General features: G+C 44.4%; 1 protein-coding gene across 2 annotated transcripts in view; it reads left to right on the forward strand.

Annotated features, from left to right (window-relative positions):
- Positions 1-26,803, forward strand: part of LRPAP1 (LDL receptor related protein associated protein 1) — a 70,262-nt gene that overhangs the window by 30,632 nt on the left and 12,827 nt on the right. For both annotated transcript variants that reach the window (XM_073574563.1, XM_073574562.1), the window contains exons 2-4: positions 9,681-9,825; positions 14,152-14,276; positions 14,349-14,469. In XM_073574563.1, coding sequence (XP_073430664.1) covers positions 9,681-9,825; positions 14,152-14,276; positions 14,349-14,469 — 391 coding nt within the window. The remainder of the gene's footprint in view (positions 1-9,680; positions 9,826-14,151; positions 14,277-14,348; positions 14,470-26,803) is intronic.

The raw sequence follows: 26,803 nt of genomic DNA on the forward strand, positions 1-26,803 counted from the left end.
CTGCAATAAATACATAGCAATAGTACATGAAAAATAAAATAGGGCACTTGGTCAACATAATGCTAATAGAAAAAAAGTCTAAAAGCCGTCCCTACACCCTGTGTTATAATTAAAAACATTTTTTTACATGGACTTTCAGCCTGAAACACTTGTCAAAAAACCTCAATGTGAACACATCCGACGGTAATGAGATGATGCATTTCTTAGCGGCTCGTAAAGTTAATAAGTGCTCATTTATAATGAGAAATCTACAAATCACTAACTCCAGTGAATAAATATATCCTCTGGATATTCATTGACATTATGTACGGTACTTCTCTTTTTTTTTTTTTTTTTTCTTTAACGTTTCTTAAAAAGGAGAATGGAAAAGGTGACTTTTTTCGTTATTTCTTTTGTTCACTTCTACCAAGAGCTATTTTTTTTTTTTTTGCTTTATATCGTTGTAGCTGTGTGAGGGCTCATTTGTTTGTTCGTATTACAGTAAATGACGCCGTTCATTTTACCGTACAATGCACTGGAAAATGGTAAAAAAAAAAAAAAGGAAATTCCAACAAATGGTGAGCCCCCCCCCCCCCCAAAAAAAAAAAAACCACTGCCGCCTTTATTTATTTTTGTGTTTTTTAAGCGTTTTTGCTGCTTTTTTTCTGCAGCGGAAACACTTAAAAAAAGCTAACAAAACGCATCCCATGCAATCGTATGGGATTCCGCAGTTGCTGTGCCCATGCTGCGGATTTAACTACTGCGGAATCGCATAACGGTAAAATTTGCAGCATGTCCATTGATTCTGCGGAATCCGCCATAGGATTGCATTGAAATGCTCACTTTACGCATGTGGCTATGCCCACCATGCGTAAAGTGAGCGCTTCATGTGTGGATGGTACCCAGGGTCTGGAGGAGAGGAGACTCTCCTCCATGCTCTGGGTACCATATTCCTGTAAAAAATAGAATTAAAATAAAAAATAGTGATATACTCACCTTCTGATGGCTCCCGCCTCTCAGCCATGCTGCCGGCATCTTCCGTTCCCAGGGATGCATTGCGCGAATCACCTGAGATGACGTCGCAGTCTCGCGAGCGTGATGTTACAAAGGTCCTTCGCACAAAGCATCCCTGGGAACGGAACGTACCGGGAGCGCCGCTGAAGAGATCGGGGGCCGTCAGAAGGTGAGAATAACCAGATTTCTCTAGTCACCTTCCACGACAGCCACCTTGGAGGTTGTCTCCCCGCCTTAATGGGGGACAGGAAACACAAAGAGGTTAAATAACCCTCCCCTTCCTGCTTCCGCCAGCGTTTTTCCTGTCCCCTATCGTGGCATGAAGAGGTTACAAGGGGCTGCCGTGGCCAGCGAGCGGAGCCTCTATATACTTACAGCTGGGCAGCCGAGGTCGGGGGGGGGTCGCCTCTCCTCCTCGGCGCCGCTCCCATCTCCATCGCTGGTGTGACTCTGGACTTCCTCCGCCCCTCCCGCGCCCTCCGGGGTAAAGCGGGGCGGTATGGTGCCTACCGGGGTCCTCCAGCAGCTCTCCAGCTTCCTCCTTCCTCCCACGCTGCGGTTCGGAGGCCGCGCGCGTCGGGGGGGGGGGGGCTCGGGCTCTAGACCGGAAGTGACGGTGGCGTGCACTTCCGGTTTGCGTTCCTGTGATGGGAAACGCACGCCGGGGATCCGGGGGAAACCCTTTCAGATAGTCCTATGGCAGCAGGGGTCGAATGATGGTTCCTCCCCAGGAACAGGAGGAAGGAGGAGCACCAAACAGCCAGACGCTGCAACACCCACATAAGGGTGCCGCTGCTCCAGGTAAGCACAGTGTGTCTGTGGTGTGACTGCAGACATGGATGGGGAAAAGCCCTCAACTGCTGCATCTGCGGAGCCCAGCGTTCCCCCTCCTACAGTGAGTAGCAGGGCTGGTCCCTTATCTGTCAAAATTGGTGGCACGGGTCTGAGAAGCCTTATCTCTCTTCTTGCAGGAGGACAAGGCCTCTGCCCGAAGAAACCCCCGCAAGTGTGGTATATGTGGTGCCAGGTTTCCTTCTGATTATAAAAAGAAGTTATGCTAACCCTGTACGCAGAATATCCTACTCACCGAGCAACCCTCCCTGTTTGACAGCATAAAGACTCTCATTAGGCAGGAGGTTCAGACCTCCATGGCAGCCCAGACCCCGGTGACCCAGGGCCCTCCTCCAAAAAAGAGGAAAAGGGTGCCTACGGATGCCGACTCAGATTCGTGGGAAGTCCGTTCCTCCGGGTCAGAGGATATTTGGGAGAATGAGGGCTCCACATCCTCCTCCAAACATGACGTGAAAAAATACTATTTCTCCTCTGAAGATATGGAGGAGTTAGTCTCCATGGTGAGAAATACCATGGGAGTGGAGGAGGAGGAGGTCAAGCTCTCAGTCCAAGATGAGATGTTTGGGGGGTTGAAACCCAGAGGTAGGAAGGGTTTCCCGGTTCATAAAGTTATGCAGAATCTGATAGCTCAGGAGTGGTCCTCCCCTGAGAAGGCACTCTGTGTGCCCTCTGAACTAAAAAATCGCTTTCCCCTCAAAGGTGACAACTCTATGTGGGAGATCCCTAAAATAGATGTTCAAGTCTCTAAAGTTGCTAGGAAGACGTCCCTTCCCTTTGAGGATGCTTCCCAGTTGATGGATTCTATGGATCGCAAGATAGAAAGTCATCTTAGAAAATCCTGGGAAGCTTCTACGAACCTGCTCAAAGCAAATATTGTGTCCACTTGCGTAGCCAGATCTGTGTTCTTCTGGCTGCGTACGTTGGAGGACCACCTCTCAGGGGGTACCCCCAGAGAGGAAATCTTAGATTCCCTTTCAATCCTACAGAAAGCAATAGGTTATTTATCCAATGCTTCAGGAGAAACGGTGCGGGTAGCAGCAAGGTCCCTAGTCCTTTCAGATTCGGCCAGAAGAGCCTTGTGGCTGAAGTCATGGGGAGACGACATCACCTCTAAGACAAAGCTCTGTGCCATCCCCTTCCAGGGGCGCCACGTGTTTGGGCCAGTCTTGGATGACATCCTTGAAAAGGCTTCCGACAAAAACAAATCACTGCCGGAGCAGAGAGCCACCAAAAGGCAAATTTTTATTTTTTTTTTCTTCTCCCTCCCATAAGAGAGCAGACCTCTCAGAAGGTATTCAGAGGGAAAGGCAAGACAGGACGATGGAGCTACCCGAAAGGGGGTAAAGGGAGAAACATCCTTGTGCCCCAGCAGCAACAGCCCCCGGATAAACAGTGACTCCAAGGTTGGGGGTCATCTCACTCAGTTTCTCGCCCAATGCCAGGCCACGACCTCAAATCAGTGGATCCTACATACTATACAATTTGGGCTGAATCTGGAGTTCGAGCACCCCCACACACACACACACACACACACACACACACACACACACACACACACATGCTCTAAGAATCACCCCTGCACAGTCCCCAAGTCTACAAAATGTCCTACTTCTTCAAATAGAAGATCTATTACGGGAAAGAGTTCTCGTATGTACCTCCACAAGAGGTTGGAAGAAGACATTACTCCTGCCTGTTCCTGATAAAAAAAGCCCTCAGGAAAGCACAGGCTTATCATAAATCTGAAACCCCTGAATTGCTTCATCAAATACCGAAGGCTCAAGATGGAGTTAGTGAAATCGGCAATTCCTCTTATTGGATGGGGCTGGCAGATGGCTACAATAGACCTAAGGGACGCTTATTACCCCGTCCCAATTCATCCGGATTAAAGGAAGTTCCTGAGGTTCGCGGTCTCCCACGACCAGGGGATCAGTCATCTCCAGTTCAACGCCCTGCCATTTGGCGTATCCCCTATCCCCGGCACCAAGGGTATTTACGAAAATCATGAAGGAAGTAGTCATTTCTATTCGTCTTCAGGGGATATGCATTGTGCCATATCTAGGCAATCTCCTGATCGTCGCTCCATCGGTATCCAGGCTGAACCAGGACGTATCGAAGGCCCTGCAGATACTCGAATTCCTAGGGTGGATACCGAATCTCCAGAAGTCGGCCCTCTATCCCTCCCCAAGGAAAAAAGTCCTGGGTATCCTCTTGGATTCAGAAAGGAGATCGTCCTTTCTCCCCGAGGATCATCAAGCAGACCTTCGTCAGAGAATAGCCCGGTACAGAGAGCAAAGGGCACCAACGCTGAGGGACGCCATGTCTATCCTGGGTTCCCTGACACCGTGCATTCAGGCGGTATCCTGGGCACAAGCACGCATGCGAGTCCTCCAGTCATACGTCATGGTAAACGCAAGGAAGTGTCCAAACATCCTGTCAAAAAGGGTTCCACTTCCAGGACATGTAAAATCGGCCCTCTTGTGGTGGCTGAATTATCGAAACTTGAGACGAGGAATAAGCTGGGACCAGCTTCCTCTAAAAATACTGTGTACCGATGCCAGTCTGAGAGGTTGGGGAGCCGTGGTGGAGGAATCGTACTTTCAGGGACAGTGGCCCCAGGACATAAGATCCAGATCCTCGAACCAAAGGGAATTGACGGCAGTGGAAGAATCACTGAAAGCCGCGTCTTCCCTTATCAAGGACCATCACGTTCGGATATACTCAGACAACGTAACCACGGTGGCATATCTCAAACACCAGGGTGCACGAAGTACGCCAGTCTAAAGAAGCTGGCAACAAGGATCTTCCTCTGGGCAGAGACACCTGTTATCCATCTCCGCGGTACACCTGAAGGGGTCGGAAAACATCCAGGCAGACTTCCTAAGCAGGAAAGATGTCCATCCGGGTGAGTGATGTCTGAACCAGGAGGTCTTCCAGGCACTAGCCTCGAGATGGGGAGACCCAGAAGTTGACCTATTTGCAAGTGCGCAAAATGCAAAGACTACAACCTATTTCTCCCTCAGTCCCACGTACGAGGCCCGGGGGACGGTGCATTCGCTCATCCATGGATCTTCAAACTGGCCTACGCCTTTCCCCCGATCCCTATGCTGACAAGAACGTTACAGAACATCAGAGCAGACAAGGTCACGACAATCCTGCTGACTCCTATGTGGCCAGGATGAAGCTGGTACAGCGCCCTGTTGGACATGGCCCAGGAAGGTCCCTTGCTTCTACCCCGACCGACCTCCTTTTCCAAGGTCCCTTACTGCACCCGAACCCCAGCAAGTTATGTCTAGCGGCTTGGTTATTGAGGCCAACTTCTCGGATGAAGTAATCCGAACCCTTCAAAAAAAAAAGTGGAAAGCCGGTAACCAACGCCATTTACGGCAAAATATGGAAAAAATTTTTCTTCCTGGTGCTTTCCAGGGGCCCCTGATCCCACCCATCCCAATATTGCCCAGATCCTAGATTTCTTACAAAAAGGGTCAGATCTAGGACTTACTCCAAGCACACTAAGAGTTCAAGTATCTGCCCTTAGCTCCTTTTTTGACCAAGACCTAGCCAAACACCGATTCATGACCGCTGCAGGCAGAATTCGCCCTTCGCTCCCTAGTCGGGTTCCCCCCAGGGATCTTAATATAGTGCTCAATAGCCTAACACAGGCCCCGTTTGAGCCAATGTCAGAAATTCCATTAAGAATTCTCACACTCAAAACAGCCTTTCTTGTAGCAATCGCCACGGCTAGACGGGTGGGGGAGCTACAGGCCCTATCGGTACAGGAACCATACCTCCTGCTCAATTCGGACCGTATAGTACTGCGCCTAGACCCCTCCTTTATGCCCAAAGTGGTGTCAGAATTCCATAGAGGTCAGGATATCGTGTTGCCCTCATTTTGCCCAAATCCTTCTAACTTCTAACTCGAAGGAAGAAAAATTTCATACCTTGGAGGTCCGCAGAGTGGTTCTCCACTACCTCGAATCATCAACCAGGGACTGAAGAATCGATCAGAATCTGTTCCTTCAATATTCAGGACAGAATAAAGGGAAGAAAGCGGCAAAAAAACACAATAGCGGGTTGGATCAAACAGTCCATCTCCCTGGCATATTCTTCAAGAGATCTCTCTCCTCCCGAGTCGCTAAAAGCCCACTCTATTCGATCAGTCGCTACATCCTGGGCAGTAAGGGGGAACGCATCTTCGGAGCAGATATGCAGAGCTCTACTTGGTCCTCTCTACACACCTTTACCAGACACTATAGGTTAAATTTCAATGGGGATCTAACATTCGGCAGATGCGTCCTGCAGGCCGTAGTCCCTCCCTAAGAATTTTGCGTTGGTATAACTCCAAGGTGGCTGTCGTGGAAGGTGACAAGAGAAAATAGAATTAGACTTACCGGTAATTCGGTTTATAGGAACCTCTCACGACAGCACTAATTTCTCTCCCTATATAATGTTTACCGGATGATTCCTGCTCTACTGGCGGTAACTATTCATGCTAGTATGTCCAGAAAAAACACTGAAGGTAGCAGGAAGGGGAGGGTTCTTTAACCTCTTTGTGTTTCCTGTCCCCCATTAGAGCGGGGAGACAACCTCCAAGGTGGCTGTCGTGGAAGGTTCCTAGAAACCAAATTACCGGTAAGTCTAATTCTATTTTTTTTTAATTTTTAACATTTTATCTTTTATTATTGATGCTGCATAGGTAGCATCAGTAGTAAAAAGTTGGTCACACTTGTTAAGCACTATGCTTGACAAGTGTGACCAACCTGTCAATCGCTTGGAAAAGCACTAGCGTTCTGCAAGCTAAAAAACACTTGCAAAACGCTTGTGTTTTGAATTCTGCATGCGTTTTAACCGCAGCAGGGAGTTGCGGAAATGCTACGGACATTTCCACAGCATTTCTGCAACGTGGGGACTTGGCCTATGCAGGTTGGGAGCCTATTAAAATGTTAATGAACAGCGATTGTATGTACAAAATATGTTATCTATTAAAAACTAAAGCTTCGCACGCGAAAAAAAAATGCAAGCCTTCATCTAAAGGAAAAAAAATAACTGGCGAGCACCTAACAGAAGCGAGCGTCTGTGACTGCATAATTTACAGACTAAGGCTACGTGCATACAGTGCATATTCTGCTTAGGAATTTTCTGTTCAGAATTCACTAAATCCGCAGGTCTGCATTTTTAATGCATGTTTTGTGCAGTTTTCAGCCTGCGGATTTCTAGAATGGAACAGGTGGGAAAACTAGCAAAAGCGCACAAAAGTGACATGCTGCTTTTTCCATTCCGCACCTAATTTGTGCGGAAAAAAACGCAGCATGTGCACTGCGAATTTTGTTTTACATAGAAAAGAATGGAACTGTACATCACGTGCTGTTCTGCTGCGAATCCGCAGGGCCAAATCCGCTGCGGATCCGCACCGTGTGCACATAGCGCTCACAGAGGCGGCTGTATTCTATAGGCTAACATGTGCAAACATTGACAATATGAAATAATGAGCTGCAATACTGCCACATAGAAAATACTTGGCACACAAGTTGGTCAATTCATGTGAGCCCACCAGCCACAACAAGGCAAGCTTTCTCTAATGGGGACCTAACCTATTCTATCAATAAAGTTTTGTCAAAGCTAAATATCAGGAAATATCCAAAACCAAAGCAACTTTATTTAAAGCATGACAAACCAAAGAGGGGCATAAACTTCAACGTCAAAAACAATAAAAATTTATGTAAAGGAAAAATGCATTGAAAACGCAAGCCATCTAATCTATATAATGGGTGCAGAAAATCTTCAAAATCAAAAACTCACATTCTCATCGTGGGAACATAGCCTTTAGACTGATTGGGAAGAGTTGATCCTACTTGCCCTTTTTAAAATATTTACAAGTCTTGGAAAATTTGCAACAAAAAACGAAATTACTTACAAAGTTTCACATTTTTAACCTTTTTAAAGGGCTAGTCCCATCTCAAAGATCCTATCCCAATATGTAGTGTGTGTATAATAATGTTAAAAAAAAATGCCTCTAGAAATGTAGTTATTATTTCTTGGAGGTGGGAATATCTCTATAAGTTTGGTATTGCCGTAATCCTTCTCGCATTAAGAACCTTGCCAGGTCCCTTTTTTTATCACACAATGAGCGAGCACCTTAAAACGGAAACATGAAAAACAACTCTGGAATTGCACGTTTTTGTTTTTCTTTCCCCATACTTTTTAGCACATTCTATAGCAAAAATGGTATATAGTAACTCGTTATGCAAAAAAAAAAAACCCTGATGTGACGATAATGAAAAGAGGAAAAAAAATTTCTGTTGAAGGAAGGTGAGGAAAAAAATGAAATTACCTGGAGAGGATACTAAACTGTTAATGGAGCAGTGCTTTTCTGTTCCATATGTTTACATCCGTCCTCTGCCGGAGCTGAGAACAGCTGACCTGGGGGGGCTGCCAGATGTTGGACCACCACCGATCTGATCTTGAATGCCGAATTAAGGCCCCGTTACATCATCAAGGCCCCGTTAGTCATAAAGATCATAGTGAACAAGTCCTGTAAATTAGGCCTGTACATTCATATAGTGCCCAGTGGATATACAGGGGGAATTGGAGTTCTGAGAGTTCAAGTTGTGTGTATCATTGTACCATGGAAGGTGTTTGTTCACCTCCTCTGAAAATGTCAGTCTGCTTTTATTGGAAATAGCAGCGTGGATTTGGTGTTTGAATATTTGAATGAGATTAATCTTCTGCGCTTAAAATGTCACCTAATATTTGACTAACGGCGCGAGAAATCTGCAAGTGACTTTTTTACAGTGAAGCGTGGGGTTTTTAAATTTTATCTTTTTCCCATTATCGAAGGAGCTTGTTGTCTTCAGAAAAACCGGAGATATGCCAGAAAAATAAAGGGCCATTAAAAAATATGTCAAAGTTCTCCCTCGATTGTGCAAGACAAACAAGATGTATTTGCCTGAAACCTGTAGCTTCATGTTACTGAAAACTAGGAGAACGTAACGGCATTGTGTCAGTTGATTGGTGAATACTGTGGGCTTGTTCTTCAGGGGTGGGTCTCAGCCTCTTAGTTCCAGCAAGAGGAAATGCTAATAGTCGAGCAAAAGACACTTTGGACAATTGTAGCTTCTGACCTTTGGGGAAGGCCCCCTTCTGTTCCCCATGGCTGTGCCCAGTATACAAGGTCCATAGAGACATATTTTGTGTGGAAGAACATGACCGGCCGCAAGGAACCCAGACCTCAATCCCATCGAACACCTTTAGGGATGACCTAAAATGGAGATTGGGGACAGCCCAGGCTCACAACATCAGGTTCTGACCTCACAAATGCTCTTCAGGATCGATGGGCAAAAATTCCCACAGACTCCTCCAAAATCTTGTAGAAAATCTTCCAAGAATAGTTGTTATGAATGAGTCACCGGAGGATACTGATGATACTCAAACGAATCGTCATCACACAGGTGGGTGGGGGGGGGATATAAAAACAGGTAGATGGTGTAGCTAGGGAATTTTTAAAGCAAGTATATTTGAAAATAGCTTAGAATTATGGGACTAAGTAGATAGGGAGTTGAGAAAAAAGCTTTGCTTTCGGACCACCCCTTTAACTTGGCTCAATATTTGGGGACTGGATAAAACCCTTAATTAGGCAGACATATACATACAGTAAATCACCTTACCATACATTTATCAGGTTACTCTGCTTGGTTTTGCAAAATGAAGAAAAAAAAAATCCAACCATCTGTGTGTCCAGCAGGCGACCATCGCCCGTATTTTACTTTACCTTTCCTCGTGTTAAATGGGGGAACTTGTAACCCTGAGCTCCCTGTTTTTGATTCTTGTCTCCATTTTAGCTCCAGTTTTCTGCTGTAAAATTGGCAGAACTTCACAGTGATCTGAAAATCCAAGAGAAGGATGAGCTGAACTGGAAAAAGCTGAAGGCGGAAGGTTTAGACGACGATGGAGAGAAAGAGGCCAAACTCCGACGATCCCTGAATGGTACTTGCTCTTTTCTATTCTTTGAGATCTTAATGTATCCTGTGCACTTCAGGTATTTTTCCATACCTTTTCTGCACTATATGCCGCCTGGTCACCTGCCCATATCTGCTCCTCTTCCCCTTCTAATGTGTACATTTTTACAAAGCATTCAGGAACCTGCAGCTGCATCTCCCTCCTCCCTCTCTAGTAGCCAAGTATTTACTGCAATACTTTAGCCAGACTTTATCAGTGACTGAGGGGTTTTCTGGGCATGCAGGTTGTAAATTCTTGGAAATACAGAAAACTTTGATCCTGGCACTTTGTGACGCTAGTCACCACTCACGGACATGCCATGGGGCAGGGTAGTCAAGAAGTCCAGGGTCATCAGATACCAAGAGAGCTTGTTATAATCTAAGGGAAAAAACAAAGGTGTAGTCGGGTCATGGTCAGAATTCCTGAAAGTTAGCTGATCAAGACAAAGGGGCTAGGCAAACAGATGGTTAGAGGCAAGGTCCGAAGTCAGGCAGCAATCGCTCAGAAGCACACAAGCGCCACCGAGCCAAGACTACAACTGGCAGTAATCAGATCCAATATCGGAGACACCGGACTGTCGGACTGTCACTCACAATACTGACAGCTCAGCACGCACCTGCCCCAGATTGGACTGCTGAACTGTCACTCACTGTGTCAAAGACAGAGTGGTGGAATCGTGACACTTTACCTGTTCATTGCTCTGATCGTGGCACTGAACAAAGGGGGAGGGCGGAACCTAGTAAAATAAAGTGTATTATATTTGATAGAACACGTGTACTATAATATAACCTTCATTCACATAGTATCCTCATAACCATGCAATAAATATATACACCTATAGAACTTTTTCCGTTGGCAACTTACTCTACACCAGACTCGCCCTCCCCAGGTCCAGAACTTCATCACTGGAGACTAAGTGCTAGGCCTGTGGAGTTGGCATCCAGAAAGGTGCAGCTGAAAAGCACCTAGTGATAGACAAAAGAAAGTGATGGGGGGGATGCTTGTTTTTTTATTATATCTCTTTATCACTTTTTGGGTTTTTTTTTGTCTTTCCTCTCCCGCCTCTCCTCTTCCCAATATGCTGTGTTGCTGCAAAAACAGGAAAAATGCCAGTATAATAACTCTGAAAAATTTGTAAATTTGTGTTGTCCTTGTGTGTACATCTTTTTCTCACTGAATCCGTGCCTTCAAAAAATGAACATGTGCACGACATTGTTTTTTTTAGGCTAAGTGCACACGTAGCAGAACATTTCTGCTCAAAAACCTGACTCCCTTCCCAGAAACCACACCTTTTTTGTCTGCGCGTTTTCCGCGCGTTTTCGTTGCGGTTTTTGCGCGTTTTTTTTTTCTGGCGCGTTTTCAAAACTTATAGAACTAGCCAGAAACGCAGAAAAATCCGCAAAATTAATGAGCACGCTGCTTTTATTTTACCGCGATGCGTTTTTTTTCGCAGTAAAAAAACGCATCAATATGCACAAAGTGCAAAATGCATAGAAATTAATGGGAAGCTTATTTTTAGCGGTTTTATTAGCAAAACTGCTAAAAATACCGCTAAAAAAATGCTGTGTGTGAGCACAGCCTTACATGTTTCATCTTTTATTACTCCTTTTACCCTTACACATAAGAGTTTGGAAATCTTGAAGCCGTTAAAATTAGTAAATGGTCATTCTTCGAGTGGCTTCATTTGTAGGTCGCCTGCTCTATTTACTTGAAATTACAGCACAAAGACACCGGCAGTGGAGCTGCCGCAAAACCGCCAGCGAAGTCGCATCTAAAAAAGACTGGACACTTTGTCCTGAATCGGCTTCACCTTGGAAAACTTGGCTGTTCTGCTGGCTCATTAAAGATGCCGTGTGCACATACCCTTAAGTAGATCATTAAATGGATCTCTTAGATCTGATGAGGCTGGTGTGCTTTCTTTGAAATTCCATGTCAGAATGGCTGCATAACATTATTAAAATATGCAATATATTAGTCCTGGCAAAGAGTGAGTGTATTTTGTAGTCCAAGTGAATTCGGTGTATGTGCACCCAGCCTGATTGACAGCTGCAGCTTGTCCTGAGCAGTGTGAGATCTCACCAGGGAGGAGGGGCATTGAGTGAGGAGCTGTCATTTAGGCTAGATGGAAGGAGATGCAGCAGGGAGAAAGTACACTGAGGAGCAGGCAAGTCTGGCTATGTGGGTGGAGAGGGAATTTTAAACTTTCAGTAAAGGATATACTGCCTTTCTGACATGGATTGGTACAGTAAGCACGAGTCTAATCATGTCTAGTAATGTATGCAGTTAATGTCAGCTTTTTCACAATGATTTGTGGCTGGGGTTTGGGAATGGTGCTTTCCTTTCTTTACCCTTTTGCAGGTGCCTTATTGCCTCCTCACATGATCACTTTGCTGCCTGACCCTGTTCCCCTAGGATTTAGTGTTAATAAGTAATCATGAGCACCTTCCATCATCTTGGGGAATGTGATTTGATGGCTTTTTGCAGATAGTTAATATGTTCATTATTTTGCTTCAAAGTGCATTTCTTGGAACTGTCTGCAAAAAAAAAAAGTAAATGAGTTATTTTAAATGGCTAATTTCTTACTGGTGTTTCCTTTTATTGATACGCTCCACGGACGGGTATGTGGATGTGCACCGGAAATGACATATGCGTTCCAGGGAGCGGGACGCCCCCGCTGGCGTGCGCCTCATGGCCCGGAAGTGGCGGGGGCGCACAGCTCGGTATTCCATGATTTGAAGTCGGGATGCTGTGGGCGCGCGCCACCGGAAATGACGTGTACCTTGGTGAGCGGCGCACACCCGCCATGGCACGCCTCACATACCATCACGTTAATGGCGCGCATCTTTGAAACTGACAGTGAGCAGGTAGGATATCGGGAGCGCGCTTCTTTACTACAATCAGGAACCACATCTGAGATGATTACGGTGACATCTGTTAACCATTTTGATGATTATACAGGAAGTGAATCTTTATAAATATGCCCTCTTTTCCTCCATTCTCTGCGGACAGCATTGAGAGTAGAAGGTTTTAATTGCCTCTCCAGCTTTAGCACTATGGCACTTTATGACAAGCTAGTCCCCTGAGGAGTTCGCTTGGACGAAACGCGTTGGGACACCTGTTTAGGGAAAGTGCAGGGCATGTGCAATACAGGGTTAGATGCGGACTGCTGTTGTTAGGGTGGGAGTTTTGGGGAATAGATGATTGCTAGCCCCATAGGGATTGACAGGGTATTGTCTTCCCAACCTCCTGTTCCAGGGACCTCTGTTATTATATGATCCCTGAAGGCTCCCGTCCTTCTTTCATCTTTTTGGTGAGATTGTTCCAATTTTTTCTCTTTTTCCTATGGTCTCATCTTTTCATACATATGTATAGCCAGCATTATGGGCTCTTAATACTTGTATTTACTATGTATGTGCATTTTGGGTTATGGCGCGTATATTTGATGAACTAAATCGCTGTATCCTATTACTTGTTTTGTTGTCTAATTGCATTTAGGTGACAATTGATATCCTTAAATGTGTCGATTTTTGGGCCTGATTTCTGTTGTATCATTAGGTACTCTTACTAGATCAACAATTTTTAATGATTTTTGGTGACACATTTTTCAAGTCTTTTATTGAACAAAGTAAAAGTTATGTTTTAAATTTCACCGATTTGCTGTATATTATGTTTCCTTTTAACAAAAAAAATTCTGAGGCCGGTATTTGACATTAAACAAAAGTCCATAGTTTGCTGGTTTTCTTACATATCGGATGATTTTTAGCTCTGCTCCATTAAGGAACAGTTTGGTCAGTGACCACAATTTGGTCTGCTGCTTGTCTGTCTTCTCTTCCATGCTTTACACTGCAGGGAATAGGGTGAAGCCAGTCAGCCTCATTAATGGGATTTTTCCCAAAACAAGTTATTCCTTATCCATCACATGGGGGATCATTTTGTAATTGTCGGTGGTCAGGCCGCTGGAACCACCAGAGATCCTAAGATCAGGATTCTGCAATTCTGAGAATGGTGCTCTGCCGAGCTGCACATGCTCGACCTTTGCTCCATTCATTGTCTATGGGATTGCCTAAAAATCAAATATAGCGCTGTGCTGTATCTTGCAGTCCTATAGACAATGAATAGAGCAGAGGTCCAGCATCCGAACCTCCTTTCTATCCAAGGTGGTTGGACAGCGCCTCGCTCTAGGTGTTCCATGGGAGTGTTCTTGGGATCACTTGGGGTTCCACCGAGTGGACAACTTTTGGATCGGGATAAGGGATCCAAAAATGTGTTGGGGTTTGCTCCAGTATTGTCACCTATTATATATTTGTGTTTCAGTAATATTGGCCAAGTTTGGTCTGGATGGGAAAAAGCAAACTCAGACAGAAGAGAATAATTATATTAAGGACGGCACAGAAAATGATGTGTTAAATGATCCTCGGTTAGAAAAGCTGTGGAACAAGGTGAGTCCGGAAGCTCTAGGAGAACCTAGACTGCGCGTTTGCACTGTATAACATGGGATTTTTCGTTTCTAGGCCAAGACATCAGGGAAATTTTCAGATGAGGAGCTGGATAACCTGTGGCGGGAGTTCCTCCATCATAAGGAGAAGACCAATGAATACAATATATTGCTCGACACTGTGAGCAGGACTGAAGGTAGCGTCCTTGGCTTATCACTGTTTCCATTTTTGTATTGCTAAAATGAAGGAAGAAAATAGGCAACTTTGAAAATGGTCTAAATTAACATTGTCCTACAATTTTGCGTATACAGCTCTTATGAGGAGTCCTATGTCTCTATGGTAACAGAATGTTATGTAGTATGATGCTGCAAATACGCTTTCTTCTGTTTGTCCCCTACGTCTTTCTAATATACAGTATGTCTACGAAATACAATTTACCCATCCTGCAACAATGGTCCTGACAGTCCGAGCTCCTCTCTTCACACCTTGTAGAGGAGGCTGAGTCTTGCATCCAATATTATGTCCTGTTGCTTGGTGCTGGTAGTAAAATGCGTGGTTGTAGGTAGCAAGACAGTGACTGTGTTGTCGTAGGAGGTTTCTAATGGTCCAATTGACTCATCTCCATTGTCTTCACTAGTTTGTATTCCTCAGTCTCTGACTGGTGTAGAAGTAATTCATCGTATGGTACAGATAATAAAAGTTCTGTGCAGTTTAAAAGGTAAATCGCTTGTAATACAGATACATGTTAGAATTTGGGAATGTCATCCTCCATTTCAGAGGACCACATCCTCATTATGGTTGCCTTCAAAAGGTTGCTTATAATTGTAATGGCTCATGCAAATGTCTGTGTAACACAGTACAAGCACAGACTGCAATGCATAAACTGGCCAGGTGCTACAAGATGCCTGTCCCCGGGTAGTGGGGCAATAAGACGGCTGTTCTCAGGTAGTGGGGCAATGAAACTGCTGTAATCTGGTAGTAGAGCAATAAGATCTATTACCAATTATATAATGCCTATATTCTGCTACGGTGCTAGAACCATTCCAGTGGTGTTAACACTGGCTCTCCTGGTGATCGCGTGACATTCTGTCATGTGATCCCTGTGGCCAGTCTGCACTGGCTTCACTCTCCTCTCCTACAGACGTAATTGACATCCAGAGTATGTTGTGAATTCCCTGGCTCAGACTTCTGAGCGGAAGCTCCCCCTGCTCCCTTCGGTGGTTACTGGAGGTAGTGGAGCTGGCCAGATTGACAGAGGCCTGCCACCTGATGATGATGATGATGATGATGACGACGATTGGAGATCTGGGGTTACTGATTGGAATGTTTAAGTCTGCAGACTTCCTTCAATCCCTGCTGGTGATTGCTTTCCTGTGCATTCTGAGATCTGATGTCTCCTGCCCTGATCCTGCATTGTTCAGCTAAGTGGTTCATTTGCTAATCCTTTGAATCTGATCTGGTTTTGTCTCTCTCTCTGCGGGTTCAGCTTGCTCCTCTGGGGGCTGTGCTGGACCACCGCTCCATATGTTACAGCCTGTGTCAGTTTGTTCAGTCCCCTGTTATATTGGTTTCTTTTGCTTTGCTACCAGCTCATACCGGAGTGCTGATATAGTGGGGGCGAAGTCATGTGACTTCAGTGTTTTTGTTTTTTGTTTTTTTGTACATCAGACGTGTTGGATTTTTCAGGGTTTTTGCGTGATCGCAGACAGTGTCTTTCCTTTCCTATCCTATCTAGTCAGTTTGGGCCCCATCATTTGCTCAGTCTATTTTTCTGCCTGCGTTTGTGTTTCATCTTGTCTTACCGTCAATCTGTTTGGGGGCTATCTATTCCTTTGGGGTCTGCTCCGGGGCAGTTTAGATTTCCCCTTTCTTGCTTTAGGATTAGTTAGCTCTCCAGCTATGCTGAGGCGTCTAGGGCATCGTAGGTACGCTCCACGGCTACTGCTGGTTGTGTGGATAGGATCAGGGGTCTGCATCCGCTTGGTTACCAACCTCTCTGGTCTTCTGGTGGCTTAGCCTGTTCTTGCCATCCTCCTCTGTGACCCATTCATAACAGAGTAAGTGAGAACTCAGGCTGCTTACACTTGCTTCAGGTATCTTGATTTGCCCAAAGGAGAGGAAACATAGGGATTCAGAAGGTATTGCCCCTAAATACCATAAGCACTTCAAAGAGAAACCTAATAATAGTATCAGTAGTTTGATATGTTAGGGGTTGGAAACGGTTACTTGCCCGGAAAGGAGAGCTAATTCGCGCATAAAAATTAATGAGAAATGCATTTGATTTTGCTGCTTAACACCAAACAACCAAATAGCTTAAAATATAAAAATAATACGATGTGTGTGTATATATTGAGGATAACAACATCCTGTCTATAGTAATACTTTATATTTGTATATTATGTACATTATATGGTTGTTTACATGTCATTGGCCCTTAGTGACGGAGCCAAATTTTTGAAATCTGACCAGTGTCACTTTATGTGGTAATAACTCTAGAACGCTTCAACAAATCCAGTGATTTTGAGATTGTTTTTTCGTGACACATTGTACTTTATGATAACGGTAAATTTAGGTAAACGTTTTGTTTTTATTTATAAAAAATATCAGATATTTGAGAAAAATGTTAAAATTAGCAATTTTCAAACTTTCAATGCTTATCCCTTTTAATCCAGATTGTCATACCACACAAAAACATTCATAAATATTTCCCACAGGTCTGCTCTACATCAGCACCATTTGTAAAACGTTCTTTTATTTTGTTAACAAAATGTAGCCGTAATTTTTCATTTTATGAAGGAAATTTACTATTTATTTTTTTTGGGACCTATCCAGGTTTGAAGTGACTTTGGGCGTTTTCCAATATATAGGACCCCCAAAGTTGTGCCATTTTAAAAACTGCACCCCTTGACATATTGAAAACTGCTGTCAGGTAGTTTATTAACCCATCAGGTCATTTTGAGGAATTAATGCAAAGTGGCATGACAAATGAAAAAGTGTATTTTTACCACCTAAATGCGGCTAACTTCTGAACAGGTTACAACAGCTGTCAGACTCTAAGGCCGCTATTTGGTCGTGAATTGCCATGGCAAACATCAGGACCACACAATCATGATCTCAGGGTGCCAATGGGGATAAAGAGGAAGCCCCCACACTCTATTAAAGGGAATCTGTCACGCTTTTTTTGCCCTGTTGGCTGCCAGCATAGACATCGGAGGCTTATTTACAGCATTCTGTAATGCTGTAGATAAGCCTCCGATGTAACCTGAAAGAGAAGAAAAACACATTATATTATACTCACGGAGGTGGGCGGTCTGGTCCGATGGGTGTTGCCTCCCTTCATGCAATGAAGTCCTCTTCTCCCGTCCTGTTATGGCTCCGGCGCCAGCACACTGCTCTGCCCTGTTGAAGGCAGAGCAGAGTCCTGCAATGCGCAGGCGTCGGGAGAGGTCTGGTGCTTGCGCACTGCAAAATTCTGCTCTGCCCTCAACAGGGCAGAGCAGTGCGCCTGCGCCGGAGGCATTACAGGATGGGAGAGGAGGACGTCATCGCATGAAGAAGGGAGGCGCCGGATGGGACAGCGACACCCACCGGACCGCCCACCTCCGTGAGTATAATATAACGTGTTTTTCTTCTCTTTCAGGTTACATCGGAGTCTTATCTACAGCATTACAGAATCCTGTAGATAAGCCCCCCGATGTTTATGCCGGCAGCCAATAGGGCAAAAAAAGGGCGACAGATTCCCTTTAACCATTTATATGATGTTGTCACTATTAACAGCAGCATCTAAGGCCTGTTTCACAGGTACGTTTTTTTATATCATTTGCAATCCGTGAAAATGGCGGGACATGGATCCGCAACTGTTTTGAAAGCAACGTGTGCTACCGGGACCGTTGCTTTGACGGATCCGGGGAAGGTAGAAATTTAAAAGAGAGAGAGAATTTTTTTTCAGCCGCCAGACCTGGCATGTAGGGTTAAATTCTTCCAGGCATGCACAGTGTACAAATGCAGATCCGGCCAGCAAAAAACGTTGCAGTGTCCGTCCTGTCATGTGTGCAGACGGGATCCGTGAAAAAACAGATGACCATCCGCCGATAATGCAAGTCAATAGGAAAAAAAAGAGATCCCCCAAGAAAAATGGCGGATCTGTTTTTTTTTTTTTTTTTTTTGCAAAACGGCGGATTTTGACTGATGGTGACAGACGGATGTGTGAAAGAGGCCTAAGGGGTTAAAATGATTTGGGCGGTGCGAACACTGATCGTGGCAATTTGTCAGCTATAGTGTACAGCCGACAGATGCTGGATGGTCACCTGTATGGGGAAGCTATTCTCTTATATCGCACGTCAGTTAAAAGACGTATTGGCGGTCATGAAGGGGTTAAATATGGTCAGTCTAAGGTGAATTATCTCCATGACTAAGGGCGTGCGGCACACCGGAAACGCGTCAGAGGGTTAACATGGAACGGCGTGTGTGGTGGTGGTTTGAGGGTTTGTTTTTTTTTAATGGAGATATTTACCCCTTTCTGCCATGAGACGTACTATCCCGTCGCAATGATACTCCCCGACACAGGTATATAAAAAGTTACTGGGGCTAAAGGGTGCTACCTCCTAGCATGCCGCCGTCCCGGCCGGTGACTGGCGCGCAGCTGGAGGTGTATATCGGCAGGCTGTAAGAGTACCAGCCGCCGCTTGCAAAAGCAGGCCTGCAAGGTCCGAAAAAGCTGAAGGACCTTGCGTGACGTCACAGTCACGTGATAGATCACGTGACAGGCAAGAAAGCCCTATGGGGCGCTGATGGGGCCAGAAAGCAATGGCAAATCCTACGCGTTGCGGAATTCACTGATTCCTTCTTCAGGGATGGCCCCCTAGAGCAAGAGGAACCCTTATATAGCCTCCAGTATATAGCAATGGAGCATTATACTATGCATTAAAAGCAAATAGCTCAATCTCGCTATTTAAACCGTTTGGGATCAGAGTATTCAATTCAAATATCCATTTACTTTCCACCCTGGACATCTGATGGATAAAATTACCTTTCCTGATACTTCTTTTAACTATTTGAATCCCAGTCACTTTAGTGTCCCTTAGGGAGCTCCCATGATGTGTAAGATAATGATTAGAGAGGGGTGACCTGTGAATTTCTTACAAATATTCCGTAAATGTTCCCCAGTTCTGACATTTAAGGGACGTATCGTTCGACCTATATATAATTTATCACATGGACATGTGACACAATATATCACCCCCTTCGTGTCACAGGTGATAAAATCACGAATCTGAATCTCCATGGATTTATTTATAATAGAGAATTGTTTCTTACTGCCTAATTTTCTGCAAGATGCACGTTTTTTGCAGGGAAAAAAACCTTTTAATTGCTGTTGTGAATGAGAATTGGGGCCTTTTTTAGATATTGAAATAGAAGGGGCTACCAGGTTACCTAAATTATTTGCCCTTCTAAAGACAAACCTAGGGCGGGCTGGTAGAACTTCCCCTATGATTTTATCATTCTTCAAAATACCCCAGTGTTTATTTACAATTTTTCTGAGAATTTGACTATTTGAATTATACTGGGTGATGATAGGAATCTCGTCTATACTAATATTTTCTTTATTTTTTATTTTAGGTCTGAGGAATTGTTCCCTTGGTATATGTCCAATATATTCCCTGGTTGCTAGCAGGGATTGGGTATCATAACCTTTTTGACAAAATTTTTTGATTAGAGTTTCAGCCTCAGTTAAATAGTCCTGTGACTTGGAACAATTTCTATGAGCCCGTATGAATTGGCTCTTTGGAATATTAAGAAGCCAACTTGGGAGATGACAGCTTTCTAGCGAAATATAATTGTTTGAATCAGTGGGTTTGTGAAATAGTTGTGTCTGAATGGTGTTGTCCTCAATAAAGAATTTTAAGTCTAAAAAGTTAATCTCCGTGAGACTAGTAGTTGCGGTAAATTTTAAAAAATAACAATTTTTATTCAATTCATCAATAAAATCTGTTAAAAGAGTAGGCCCACCAGACCAAATAAAAATATCATCTATGAAGCGGTGCCAGAGTACCAGATTCGCGCGCAGCCTGCCCTCGGGAAAGATGGTTTCATGTTCCCACTTGCCAACATACAAATTTGCATAACTGGGCGCAAATCTGGTACCCATAGCGGTCCCCCACTCTGGGAGTAGTAGTTCGCTCCATAGTAAAAATAGTTGTGGGTGAGTATAAAATAAATACAATCGACAATAAAAGCAATCTGGTCGCTGGGAAAGCTTTTAGCCTCTGACATAAAGAATTCCGCAGATTTGCAACCCTTTTCATGTTCAATAACTGTGTAAAGGGAAGTTATATCTAAAGTCCCTAAGATGAAATGATCTTTCCATTCTATAGTATTTAAAACCTGTAAAACATGAGTAGTGTCCTTCAAATAGGCTGGAAGGGCAGGGACTAATTGCTGTAAATGGTAGTCCACAAACTTAGAAAGATTAGCCGTCAGGCCGCCAATAGCCGATATTATTGGTCGGCCTGGGGGTTTGATCAAACTCTTATGTATCTTTGGGATGTAATAAAAATATGGTATCCTAGGGTGAGTGGTGTTGATAAAGTCAAATTCCTCTTTCTTTATATACCCCTTATCGAAACCACATTTGATGAGGACCTGCATTTCTGCAAGGTACCTTTCTGAAGGATCACTGTCCAATAATTCATAGGTACGTGAATCCGATAGTATCCTCAAAGACTCTTCCTCATAGTCAGAAGTGTTCAAAATTACTATGCTGCCCCCTTTGTCAGCCGGTCTTAGTGTAATTGCATGATTTGTCTGAAGCCGTTTAATAGCTGAACGTTCACTGCTAGATAAATTATACTTAAATTTTCTGCATCTTTTATCAGATATACTCGTAATATCCTGTATCACGTTATTCTGAAATGCCTCAAAGGCTTCTGAGTATTCTTGAATCGGATTGAAATTGGATTTCTTCTTTAGACCGGTATGCTGATAAGGGTCTATAATTTCAAACGGATTCGTGACGTCGCTAGAAGTCACTCTTTTTTTCATATAGAATTTTTTTATGGCTAATCTCCTCATAAAAGTTTTGATACCAATAAACGCCTGGAACTTGTTAAAACCCACACTGGGTGCAAATTTGAGGCCTTTACTCAGTAATCTTTTCTCATTATCCTTTAAACTGTAGTCACTAAGATTAAAAAATTTTTGTTCTGAATGGCTCACTTGATCCTCTGGTATTTGTTGTTTATTCTTTTTTTTGGTAAATTTCCCGCCCCTACATCCCCTCTGCCGTATTTTTTTGGACCCACCTGAAAAAACGGCAAATGGCTTTGTTTAGTTTTATGTTTATTTTTTGTGAGAAGAGGACCCTCATTGAGGGCTAGGGGTAATTGATTGGAATTGTTATTAGAAGTAGAAGGATGGTTAACTGTACTTGCAAGAGGAGAAAATCTATTTTGGGTGGGAATAGCGGGCACCGGTGTGGATGCAGTCACCGCCGTCTCCCCGAGTAGTATATTATCTACATTAGAGTCCCCACATTGTATATGAGCTGTTTCTTGTCCATTATTGACATTGATATCGTCCATACCAGAGGTTAAATGGATCGAAAATCTTTCACTAGAGGATAAAAGAGAAGAATTTTCCTGTCCATGTACTTCATCAAGAGTCACCAATGGGTTAAATGGTCTGGAGTAGACATGGCTTTCCTCAATATGTGAATCATTACTACAGTAAGTGGGTTGATGCCAGCGTGTCGAATGATGTTGATTGCCTGGATCGTTCTCAAAATCTCTCCCAAATTTCTTTTTTTTTCCTTTCTATAATCTCCTTTTCCTTTACATGTATCCTCCTCCGTATACTAGCGGAGAGATGTATTATATCAGGGTGTTTTTCGTATGCTTTTATGACTTCAAATAAACTGGAGATTTCATCCCTAATCTTAATCAAGCCATCCTTTCTTTTTTTGATGATAAAGGAAACTGCTTTTTTGGAAAAATCATGGAACATATTGTCCCATTGAGCTAAAGTGTCCCCATCACCAATGTCCCCCGAAAGGGGTTTATATACAACAAGTCCCTTAGGGATGATATCCCTGGAAATGTACCTTTCCAATGTGGCAATCTCCCATAGGTCCCTCATCTCTTTTATGAGAAGCTGTTCCAATGTTTTCAAAGAGCTGTTGCCTAGATTAATACCTTCTTTACTATAGGGGACTGATAGTTCTTTATGTGGAGAGCAAAAAAACCTTTGAATATTGCATAATCTGTGACGTCACGCAAGGTCCTTCAGCTTTTTCGGACCTTGCAGGCCTGCTTTTGCAAGCGGCGGCTGGTACTCTTACAGCCTGCCGATATACACCTCCAGCTGCGCGCCAGTCACCGGCCGGGACGGCGGCATGCTAGGAGGTAGCACCCTTTAGCTCCAGTAACTTTTTATATACCTGTGTCGGGGAGTATCATTGGGAAAGGACCTGGAAATCCACCCTGCATTCTGAAGACCTTTTTCCCTGCCTCGCCAGTTTTTAGCTTCAGTAAAGGTAATAGATTTCTTTATAAGATATCTTTATTTAACCAAGACACATTTAATTAGCGCAAGTTTCTATCAGGTTTATTTATTATTATTATTTTATGGAGACAACTTGAGTGGTGTGTTGTCTTATTACTTGCTGCTTTGTGTTCTGTGGGTGTACGCTTTAGCGCCATTGGTATATACATATATTTATTGTACTATCCCGTCCATGTGCCCTGGGACTTAATTCCCCGGGACGGGATAGTACGTCATGGCATTTAATGCGACATCGCGACTTCAGTCGCGATGATCGCATTAAAATTCTGACGCCATCCTACCTTATGGTAGATGGCCTCGGCATCCAGGGGTCTGTCGCCGCCCTCCCTTCCTCCCGATCGCTGTGATTGGCTGTAGAAATCCAAACAGCCAATCACAGCGCTTCTCATTGTTTCAGCCAATCGGCGCTGCTGAAACAATGATGTGCTAGGCTGGGATCGAGTACCGATGTAATCGATCCTGGATCCGATGCCTGGCAACACCAGGCACCGGCAAAACCCCCCCGGATTGGCGCGATCGCCGATCGCATCGATCGCCCCAATCGGAGGGCAGAGCAGCTGTCACTCTGTGACCGCTCTGTGCCCTCCTGATGACCTGGGCATGACCTGCCTTTGAATCGGAGTTGTGAGCTCCGATCCTAGGTGGTTGCCATGGTCACCAGGCAGTGCAGGGATTGGTGGATCGATATTATCATTCGATCCCACCAATGGCAGGTCACAGCAGCGATGTGACCGCTCTGTGACCTGCCCCTGACCTGCCTGTGACCTGTATGACAGCTCTGCAGGGGGTCCTCACACTAGATGAGGATTCCCTAGAGAGCGGTCATACGTCTGGATCTCCTGGTGTGCTGGGTATTGTGGTGCCACAGCAGCTTGTAGCATCACAATACCTGCGAAAGAAAGAAAGAGAGAAAACCCTACAACTGTAAGTATTGCCTGATCCGCGATCCCTGCCGAATCTAGCTTCATCCCCCCCCCAATCTAGCTTCCCCCTACACCCTCTTTTTACCCCCCTCCACCCCCCCTTTGCACCACCTCCGTGCGCACATTTAGCAGCCGCCGAGCGTTGATTGGTGACGCAGTTCACCAATCCACACTCGTGCTTGCTTTTTGTCCCTAAGCCCCCTTTGCGCCAGCTCTGTATTCGCATCCTACAGCCGCCAAACTTTGATAAGTTGACATAGTTCACTTATCATAGCTTGTGCTTGCTGATTTCCTTTTTTTTTTTCACCCCCCCTTTGCGCCACCTGACTACACGCGTAAGTGCTAATCCCTGTCCGATCTCTCTTCATCCCCACCCTTCCCCCTCTTTTTACCCCCTCAATCCCCCTTTGCGTCACCTCTGTGCCCACCGACCTGTGTAGTTGGGTACAACAAAAACATGGGGGGCGTTGATCTCTCCGATCAATACCTCCAACCGTACAATGCTCTCAGAAAGGCAAGGGCGTGGTACAAAAAGCTGGCCGTGCACATCGTACAAATGGCAATGCTCAACGCATTCCTGCTGTCACAATGCACACCCCACCGATACGTCATACCTTCATTTCCAGGAGGTAGTGGTTAAGGCCCTGATGTTTGGCGCTCAGGAAGGAGCGGGTCCCAGTACTTCCGGAACTGAAGGTGCTCGTATCGTACCAGGTCAGCATTTTCCGGGGGTGGTCCCGCCAACTGGTAGAAAAGGTAAGCCGCAAAAAAGGTGCCGAGTGTGTTACAAAAAGGGAATACGCAAGGACACAATTTACCAGTGCGACACCTGCCCCGAAAAACCTGGCCTGTGTATGAAGGATTGCTTCAAATTGTACCACACCTCCATGCACTACTAATTTACATTAGTGTAGTTGGGTGCACATCTAGATTTGTTCTTTGGGGGTCTAGTATCCAAAATGATGTCTCATGTGGGTTTTTTTCCTGTTTAGGCACATCAGGGGCTCTGCAAACGGAACATGACGCCAGCAGACCCATCAAATTCTGCATTCCAAAACGTCACTACTTCCCTTTCGAGCCCCGACATGTGCCTAAACAGTTTTTTCCCACATTTGGGGTACCACCGTACTCGGGTCAAATTGGACAACGTCTTTGGGGGTCCAATTTCTCCTGTTACTCTTGGGAAAATTAAAAATTGGGGACTAAAAATAATTTATGTGGAAACAAAATAGGATTTTATATTTTCATGCCCGGGCATTATAAGCTTTAGCAAAACACTTGGGGGGTTCAAAGTGCTTACAACACATCTAGATAAGTTCCTTAGGGGGTCTAGTTTCCAAAATTGGGTCACTTGTGGGGGGTTTCCACTGTTTAGGTACATCAGGGGCTCTGCAAACGGAACATGACGCCCGCAGACCATTCCATCAAAGTCTGCATTCCAAAACGTCATTACTTCCCTTTCGAGCCCTGCCGTGTGCCCAAACAGTGTTTCTCCCCCTCATATGGGGTATTTAGCGCACTCAGGACAAATTGGACAACAACTTTTGGGGTCCAATTTCTCCTGATACCCTTGGGAAAATACCAAATTGGGGACTAAACGATCATGTTTGTGGAAAAAATATGATTTTTTATTTTTATGCCCGGGCGTTATAAACTTCTGTGAAGCCCTTGGGGGTTTCAAAGTGCTCACCACACATCTAGATGAGTTCCTTAGGGGGTCTAGTCTCCAAAATGGGGTCACTTGTTGGGGGTTTCCACTGTTTAGGCACACAGGGGTCCAAACGGAACATGGAATCAGATTTCAATTTCAGCCAATTTTAGGTTGAAAATGTCAAACGGCGCTCTTTCCCTTCCGAGCCCTGCCGTGTGCCCAAACAGTGTTTCTTCCCCACATATGGGGTATCAGCGCACTCAGGACAAATTGGACAACAACTTTTGGGGTCCAATTTCTCCTGATACCCTTGGGAAAATACCAAATTGGGGACTAAACGATCATGTTTGTGGAAAAAATATGATTTTTTATTTTTACACCCGGGCGTTATAAACTTCTGTGAGGCCCTTGGGGGTTCAAAGTGCTCACCACACATCTAGATGAGTTCCTTAGGGGGTCTAGTTTCCAAAATGGGATCACTTGTGGGGGGTTTCCACTGTTTAGGCACATCATAGGCTCTGCAAACCAACATGGCGTCCGATCTCAATTTCAGCCAATTTTAGGTTGAAAAAGTCAAACGACACTCCTTCCCTTCTGAGCCCTGCCATGCGCTAAAACAGTGGTTCCTCCCCACATATGGGGTATCAGCGTACTCAGTACAAATTGGACAACAACTTTTGGGGAAAATACCCTTGGGAAAATAAAAAAATGTTGCTCCTGTGAAACACCTGAAGGGTTAATAATCTTCTTGAATGTAGTTTTGAGTAGCTTGAGGGGTGCAGTTTTTAGAATGGTGTCAATTTTGTGTATTTTCTGCCATATAGATCCCTCAAACTGACTTTGAATGTGAGGTGGTCACTAAAAAAAAAAAATGGTTTTGTAAATTTTGTTGTAAAAATGAGAAATCGCTGGTCAACTTTTAACCCTTATAACTTCCTAATAAAAAAAAAATTTGTTTCCAAAATTGTGCTGATGTAAAGTAGACATATGGGAAATGTTATTTAGTAATTACTTTGTGTCACATACAGTGGGGAAAAAAAGTATTTAGTCAGTCAGCAATAGTGCAAGTTCCACCACTTAAAAAGATGAGAGGCGTCTGTAATTTACATCATAGGTAGACCTCAACTATGGGAGACAAACTGAGAAAAAAAAATCCAGAAAATCACATTGTCTGTTTTTTTTCATTTTATTTGCATATTATGGTGGAAAATAAGTATTTGGTCAGAAACAAGCAATCAAGATATCTGGCTCTCACAGACCTGTAACTTCTTCTTTAAGAGTCTCCTCTTTCCTCCCCTCATTACCTGTAGTAATGGCACCTGTTTAAACTTGTTATCAGTCTAAAAAGACACCTGTGCACACCCTCAAACAGTCTGACTCCAAACTCCACTATGGTG

The sequence above is a fragment of the Dendrobates tinctorius genome, unplaced genomic scaffold (genome assembly GCF_039654945.1).
Source record: "Dendrobates tinctorius isolate UK_male_01 unplaced genomic scaffold, ASM3965494v1 ptg000039l, whole genome shotgun sequence".
Taxonomy (NCBI): Eukaryota; Metazoa; Chordata; class Amphibia; order Anura; family Dendrobatidae; genus Dendrobates; species Dendrobates tinctorius.